Here is an 8,391-nt window from a genome sequence, read left to right on the forward strand (position 1 = left end):
AAAAATTAATATATCTTTAGGATAATATAAGTTTTTTAGTTTTATTATAAGTTTAGAATATTTTTATATAGAAATTAATATTTTTTGCTATTGAGTAAATTTGAGTATAATGATTAATCTAGTGTAGAAGTAGAAGAAAAAAAAACAAAATGAGAAAAAGGAGGAAAAGAGGGTGAAGGAGGTGGATGAGGGAGAGGGAGAGAAAGGGGAGGAAAAGAAGGAGCTAAGTGAGGGAGATGGATGAAGGAGAGAGAGAGGAGGAGGAAGACAAGGGGAAGAAATATGGAAAGGAGGTGATGGTAAAATGGGTGGAGGAAGGGAATGCAAAGATAAAGTGGAAAGAGGAAGAGCATGTAGAAGTGGAGTGGGAGGAGAAAATCAAGTTAGAGGGTGTGAATGAAGAAACAACGATAAGAGAGAGAGAGAGAGAGAGGAGGAAAAGAAGGAGCTGAGTGAGGGAGATGGATGAAGGAAAGGGAGAGGAGGAGGAAGTCAAGGGGAAGAGGGAGGGGAAGGAGGTGACGATAAAGTGGGTGGAGGAAGGGAATACAAAGATAAAGTGGGAAGAGGAAGAACATGCAGAAGTGGAGTGGGAGGAGAAAATCACGCGAGATAGTGCAAATGAAGAGACAACGATAAGAGAGAGAGAGGGGAGGAAAAGAAGGAGTTGAGTGAGGGAGGTCGATGAAGGAGAGGGAGAGGAGGAGGAAGTCAAGGGGAAGGAGGTGACGGTAAAGTGGGTGGAGGAAAGGAATGTAAAGATAAAGTGGGAAGAGGAAAAGCATGCAGAAGTAGAGTGGGAGGATAAAATCAAGTGAGAGAGTGCGAATGAAGAAACAACGATAAGAGAGAGAGAGAGAGAGGGGAGGATAAGAAGGAGCTGAGTGAGGGAGGTGGATGAAGGAGAGGGAGAGGAGGAGGAAGTCAAGGGGAAGAGGGAGGGGAAGGAGGTGACGGTAAAGTGGGTGGAAGAAGGAAATGCAAAGATAAAGTGGGAAGAGGAAGAGCATGTAGAAGTGGAGTGGGAGGAGAAAATCAAGTGAGACGGTACGAATGAAGAAACAACGATAAGAGAGAGAGAGGGGAGGAAAAGAAGAAGCTAAGTGAGGAAGGTGGATGAAGGCGAGGGAGAGGAGGAGGAAGTCAAAGGGGAAGAGGTAGGGGAAAGAGGTGACGGTAAAGTGGGTGGAGGAAGGGAATGCAAAGATAAAGTGGGAAGAGGAAGAGCATGCAGAAGTGGAGTGGGAGGAGAAAATCAAGTGAGAGGGTACGAATGAAGAAACAACGATAAGAGAGAGAGGAGGCGACGAGGAGTTTATAGAGGTGGAGTGGAGGGAGAAGGAGGAGAAAACAAAGTGACGGTGAATGAGATGAGGATAATTTGAAGAGGAGGACAGAAATATAATACAGAAAAAAAATGATAATTCACGATTGAAAAAGAATAAATCAAATACTTAATTTTTTTTATTAAGTATTTTTTGATAAAAAAAATTTTAATCATAATATGAAAAAAATAATTTTTGATCTCAACGAAGTGCATTAGGAGAGTTAGAGAGGCACAGACTAAGTTAAAAGGAAGTCAAACATAAGTGTCATAAAACCTCATTATTAATTTTTTAATAAATTATTCTATATATTTTGGATTAAAAAGAGACTTGTTGTGCATAGGTTTATATTTGGTCGATGATCATAACATCGGAGAAAGTGTCTATATTCTACATCATCATACAATATTTATAAAAATTGTGCTACTGAGAAAACACGATATTGTGGTGAAAAGAAATAGTATTCATATAACATAATTCCGTAATAAAAGATAAAATGTTTTTTCAAAGATTAAAAAATGATAAAAACAGGATTCAAGGAGGAAAGGAGCTTACAATAAACTATAAAATCTTCGCCTGGAATAATGTTGATATACTATATAATAATTTATTTTGGCTCTATCATTATGTATGGAGTGAGGTTTTAAGAGGAATGGAAATATCCAGAAACACCCTTTCAAGCCTAAATTCTCCTCTCCTCTCCTCTCCTCTGCTAGGGTTTATGGAAACGCCATTCAATTCCTCCGAGAATGGCGATTGAATCCCACCTCCTTCCTACCCCGAAAGCCAGCCAAGATCTGATCTTTTGGCATTCGTAATTCTGTCATCAAGATTGGGTCTTGAGGACCGTAGCCCTGAAATCCCCGATTTCCTGTCCGCCGCAGCATGAGCCGACGGGCAGCGGCGGTGGTTCTCTCGCGGTCGCCCGCCGTCGCCTCCTTCTTTTCGACCAATCGCTGCTTCCCTCCGTCCCAATGCCTGATCTCGATTTCCCGCCATAATCCCTTCAAAAGACCCCGCCTTTCTCTCTTCAGCAGCGGCAGTAGCTGTTCCTCGCCCGACGACGATTTGAGAGAGTTGAACGATCCAGGGTTCGTTGTTCCGTGGGATGGCGCGTCCCATGATCGAGAGAATCGTCAGGAAGCCTCGGTCTCGATGAAAGACTTCACCTTTTTGCAAGAAGCCGCAGTCGAAGACCGTGAGACACTCGCTGCAAAGCCTCTTGATGCAGGAAAATCGTCAAAGGAGGCCGTTCTGATCGCAAAGGTGGTCAGGGCAAGTGGAAGTAATTTCGATGACAATACCGAGAAGATACTGAGGCGATTCAGGGGAAACTTGAATGAATCGCTGGTGATTGACGCGTTAAGATTAGTAAGTATTCCAGATTTGGCGCTCAGATTCTTCATCTGGGCCGGTCAGCAGATTGGCTATAGCCATACGGGTCAGACTTACGACGCATTGATTGAAATTTTAGGCTTTGATAAGAAGAGTAGAGTCCCTTAGCATTTTCTTAGAGAAATTGGACAGGAGGATAGAGAAGTGCTTGGGAGATTGTTAAATGTGCTCGTGCGGAAGTGTTGTCATAGTGGTTTTTGGAATGAGGCTCTGGAAGAGCTCGGGCGGCTTAAGGACTTTGGTTACAAGCCATCCAAGGTGACATATAACGCATTGGTTCGGGTTCTTCTGAGTGCTGATCGACTAGATTCAGCTGTTTTGGTTCACAGAGAAATGTCTGAATCGGGATTTTGTATGGACAGGTTCACGATGGGCTGTTTTGCGCATGCTCTGTGTAAAGCAGGACAGTGGGTAGAAGCTCTCAACATTATAAAGGCAGAAGACTTCACACTAGATACTGTTTTATGTACTCAAATGATTAGTGGATTGTTGGAAGCTTCTCTTTTCGAGGAAGCCATGTCTTTTCTTCATAGGATGAGGTCCAATTCATGTGTTCCAAATGTTGTGACATATAGGACATTGCTTTCGGGGTTTTTAAGTAAGAAACAACTTGGTTGGTGTAAGAGAATTCTTAACATGATGATTATAGAGGGTTGCAATCCTAGCCCATCATTGTTTAATTCTCTGATGCATGGATATTGCAGCACTGGAGACTATGCTTATGCATATAAGCTGTTAAAGAAGATGAATGCTTGTGGTTGTCGACCTGGTTATGTGACTTACAACATATTTATTGGAGGAATCTGTGGAAATAAAGAATTGCCAAGTTCTGACATGTTGGATCTGGCGGAAAAAGCCTATGAGGAGATGCTGGATGCTGGATTTGTACTAAACAAAATAAATGTTGGCAACTTTGCTCAATCCCTTTGTCACATGGGGAAATTTGATAAGGCATTTCAGATTATAAACGAGATGATGAAGAAGGGATTTGTTCCTGATACTAGCACCTATGCGAAGGTGATTGGTCTTCTTTGTCAGGCGAGTATGGTGGAAAAGGCTTTCCTTCTATTTCAGGAAATGAAGAAGAATGATGTTGTTCCTGATGTTTATACATATACGATTTTGATAGACAGTTTTTGTAAGGTTGGGCTTATCGAACAGGCTTGGAGATGGTTTAAAGAAATGGAGAGAGAAGGTTGTCTTCCGAATGTTGTGACCTATACTGCACTAATACATGCTTACTTGAAAGCAAAGCGACTTTCCAAGGCAAATGAACTTTTCAAGAGCATGATTAGTATGGATTGTGTTCCTAATGTTGTCACCTATACTGCATTGATTGATGGCCTTTGCAAAGCTGGAGAGATTGAAGAGGCTTGCCATATCTATGCAAAGATGAGGGGAATTTGTGAGGATACAGTTGGCAGTAATTACTTTGAAGGTGGTAGTAACGAGGTCGCACAGCCAAATGTTTTCACATATGGTGCATTGGTTGATGGCTTATGTAAAGCTCATAAAGTAGTTGAAGCTCGTGATTTATTGAATGCAATGATGTCAGCTGGTTGCGAGCCAAATCACATAGTCTATGATGCTCTTATCGATGGGTTTTGCAAGGTTGGCAAGCTTGATGATGCACAGGAGGTATTTGTCAGAATGTCTGCGCATGGTTACACTCCTAATGTGTATACATACAGCTCCTTAATTGACAGGTTGTTTAAGGATAAAAGGCTTGATCTTGCTCTTAAAGTTCTCTCAAAAATGTTAGAGAACTCTTGTGCTCCAAATGTAATCACATATACTGAGATGATTGATGGGCTCTGTAAGGTAGGTAAGACAGATGAGGCTTACAAGCTTCTTATGATGATGGAAGAAAAAGGATGTAATCCGAATGTTGTAACTTATACTGCCTTGATAGATGGATATGGTAAAGCCTCTAAAGTTGATATGTGTCTGGAGCTTTTTAGGCAAATGACTGAAAAGGGTTGTGCCCCAAATTTTATCACATATAATGTATTGATAAACCATTGTTGCACTGCTGGCCTTCTGGATAAGGCCCACAAAATTTTGGAGGAGATGAAGCAAACTTGTTGGCCAAGACACATATCAGGCCACCGCAACATCATCCAAGGATTTAGTAAGAAGTTTATTAGTTCACTTGGCCTTTTAGATGAGATAACACACTACAATTTGATACCGATTGCTCCTGCTTACATCATTCTAATAAATAGTTTTTCTAGTGCTGGTCAGCTGGAAATAGCTTTGGAGTTGCACAGAGAGATAGAGGGTTATTTGTCATGTTCAAGTGTTGCAAACAGTAACATGTACTTTTCAATAATTCAGGGTCTTTGTTTAGCATCAAAGGTTGAGAAAGCCATTGAATTGTATAGTCAGATGCTAAGGAAAGGATATGTGCCAGAATTGATAATTTTCTTTTGCCTCATCAAGGGACTCCTCAGGGTTAATAAGTGGGATGAAGCACTCCAGCTTTTGTACACCACATACAACATGGTTAGTTTCTCTTTATTCTTCTCATTATGCAGTGGTGCATACAATTTCTTTCTTTTGATTCTTCTTATTATTCGATGGTGCATGTAGGTTCATGCTGTCTAGTAAAAGTTATGAAAAATGCTAGAACAACTGATAGAGTTGGTTGGTTTTATATTAATGTTTCGAAGATTGAACTTTGTGATATGTCAGTTACATTACCAAAATTGATAATATGTACTTTTGATTCTTAAAAAAAACTGTTGGGTAGTTTTCATTTTCCTCAAAGAAATACTTCTTATATAATTTTGTGTCTATCAAATAACAGAATCATTAGCCTCATATAATGTATTGATGATGTTCCTGCCACCAGGTTCTTCTTTAAGTGAAAATTAATTTGGTTCTTCTTTTGTCTTTAAGAACCGGAGAGACAATACGGTAAGGTGCCAAGTGTATTTGATGCTTGTGAATCCTGTTTGACAAACATACCCAAAGAATACTGAAAGATTAATACATATCTTTGTAGATTGTGATACCTATGATGCCAAGAATATTCCTATATTGAAGTTAAGTTGCCTAGTGTTTCCCAGTCTTGTTTGATAATATAGTTTGAGGTAGGAATGAAAAAAGTTGTGTTGATCCATACAAAAAAATAAAATACCTGTAATAATAATTTTCAGATAGTTTTTAGGGCAAGGTTCGCCGTACCGTACCGTACCGGCGTTTCGACCCGGGCTCGGTACCGGTACGGTACGGTATACCGCTCGGTACACCCAGGTGTACCGAGCGGTACATTCACGTGTACCGAGCACTGTACACTGCTACAGTGTTACTGTACACTGCTACAGTGTCGGTACGGTACGAAGTGGTCCGCGTACCGCTGGCCTATCGGACCGGTACGTACCGCCCATACCGGGCAGTACAGTCCGGTACGGCAAACCTTGTTTTAGGGTACTATGAATTTGCTTGTCTTCTCATGTGGTGCCTTAATTTTTGCAAAGCCAGTAACATAACATAGAGAAGGAAGACAATAGAGTCGGTCTGTACAAAAAAGAACAGAAACATTTGATATATTCTTCAAATAGTTCTTAGGACATTTATGGATTCATTGAACTGTATCTCTTCATATTTAGTGTCTGAACCTTTGCAAAGCCAAAGTAAACATGTGCCTCTAGTCATGAAGGTGTTACATACTTTTGTTTAGACTATGATGTTTTTTTTCTCTTGGACCAGTATCATTATGCTCCTACTTGATAATCAATTAAAGAGATGTAAGCATTTTCTCTTTTTCTTTTCTACATGAAGCTATTTTTTCATTCCAGTTACTGTTGCTGATTTTATTTGTCATTTGCAACAGGGTATAGAATGGCATAATGAAGAAACATCTGAAGGGAACTAGACATGTCTCTTTCCATGCCTTCTTTTTCCAACTTATTATAACGAGTTGCATTTCGTGGTATAGTCAATGATTTCTTGTGGCATTTTTAACTTAAAGCATTTGCATTGATCACAATAAAAGGGATCTTTGGGGATGCTTGCTGCTACGTAAGAGACGTATGTTCCTTTTCTGCTTACCACATTCTTTTATGAGTATCAATGTTGGGGAATATCAGAACAAAGGTTTGTGATTTGATGCAGCATTCACAAATTCTGTCCTCTTCTGCACACCCTTCCTGCACCATGCCATGGGTGTGATTAAGGTCCATTTGCTTTTGAACAGTACAAGAACATTTCAGCTATAAGTTGGTAAGTTCGTTCAATCACTCTCTGTATCTCTCTCTGCATATATACATCATAAACACATCTGTCAAGTAACTCCGTCTCCAGTAACAAAGAACTATTTGTAGATGTTTCTCGACTTCTGTCAGCTGGACACTACCTTACCTATCAGTTAGCAGGGGTTGACATAGTCATAGTGACGGTTGGACCTTAGATTCCTGGAACATTCCTTGTGACAGTTCTATTAACATCCAAAAAGGCTCATGGATTGAGCAAGCTGTCTCTGCCCTTTTTGAGTTATCATCTATATTTGTTTGAAATTGCATGATCTGGCAGTGTCTAAATTGGCTTATTGCAGGTGGTGCTGTGCCATACGACGATGTATCATCTACTCGAAATCATGTCAGTGTCCTTACTGAGAGGGAACAAATCATTTCTATGTTAGCTGACATGTATGCTATTCATTCCTAGTTCTTACTATGGGAAGACATCTGTGAGCTTCGAGCAAAAGCCAATAGTATCCAAGACTATATTCTATCTTATTCTTGTAGGAAGATGATTCGTTGCCGCTCACGAGCTAAGAACTTAATGAATAAGGGCGTTTAGGCTTGTATCATCGCTTCTTGGATTCAATTCTCTGAGAAGGATGAGGTGTACATAAATCAAGGTATTGTGAGTGCAGACAGGAGATCAATTGTAGAAAAGTGAAGTTTTTTGAGGGACATATTGCTGCATTCCGTTCTTGAGACCAATTAAGAATTGATAGGTTATGCCATATCATTTTTTGAGCTTTTATCTCTATCTACTCTTTAAAGAGGTTTTGGCTACTACACTTGGTTTGGTTATGCCAGATCATCATGTGTTTGCATCAATTGGATTTGTTGACCTGCTGTAATTTTTATTGTGAAAGCGAGAAAGATATGGGAGACATGAATATAATTTATAGGAAAAATTTCCTGTTATTATTTTGTGCTCGTGAAGCTAAAATATAATGAATTTTGTCTTTTAATTCAAAAGTTTGTGCCTCACTTTGTCCATGTTGGCAATATATCTTTGGCATATGTTTCTTATAGTATGTATTAAAGATTCTATTTATGTCTATGGGTTATCTAAGAGAAGGTAGTCGGAAGAGAAGAAAAAAACATATATACATCAAATTGTTGTGCTCTCGGTTCCCAAATTTATTGTGTCCCAAGCGTATGAATCAAAACATTTATTTCTTGATTCCCAAACATGAATCGAAATAAGGCATCAAAGATCGAGAACCTCAGTTGCTTTCATGATGAGTGTGTTTTAGGAAACCACTGATTCTTGGGTAGATATATATAATGTTGGCAAAGGTAGATGACTTTGTTGCTGATGTGGCTTTTCCAAGGCGTGTCAGCCAGCAATGGCAATGGCAATTGCTATTGCTACTTAGATTAGTTAAAGTTGCTTGAATTCTTCAATGGATGGACATATCATCTTAGAT

The 8,391-nt window shown here is 39.7% G+C and overlaps 1 protein-coding gene across 1 annotated transcript; it reads left to right on the plus strand.

The window, feature by feature from the left end:
• The first annotated feature begins 1,996 nt into the window (after nt 1–1,996).
• Nucleotides 1,997–7,708, plus strand: LOC135637854 (pentatricopeptide repeat-containing protein At1g06710, mitochondrial-like). Its single transcript, XM_065150693.1, is given in 2 exon segments — nt 1,997–5,225; nt 6,559–7,708. Coding segments are annotated over 2 exon segments (3,057 nt in total). The 5' UTR covers nt 1,997–2,210; the 3' UTR covers nt 6,601–7,708.
• Nucleotides 7,709–8,391: the final 683 nt, after the last annotated feature.

This window comes from Musa acuminata, chromosome BXJ3-5 (genome assembly GCF_036884655.1).
Source record: "Musa acuminata AAA Group cultivar baxijiao chromosome BXJ3-5, Cavendish_Baxijiao_AAA, whole genome shotgun sequence".
Lineage (NCBI taxonomy): Eukaryota > Viridiplantae > Streptophyta > Magnoliopsida > Zingiberales > Musaceae > Musa > Musa acuminata.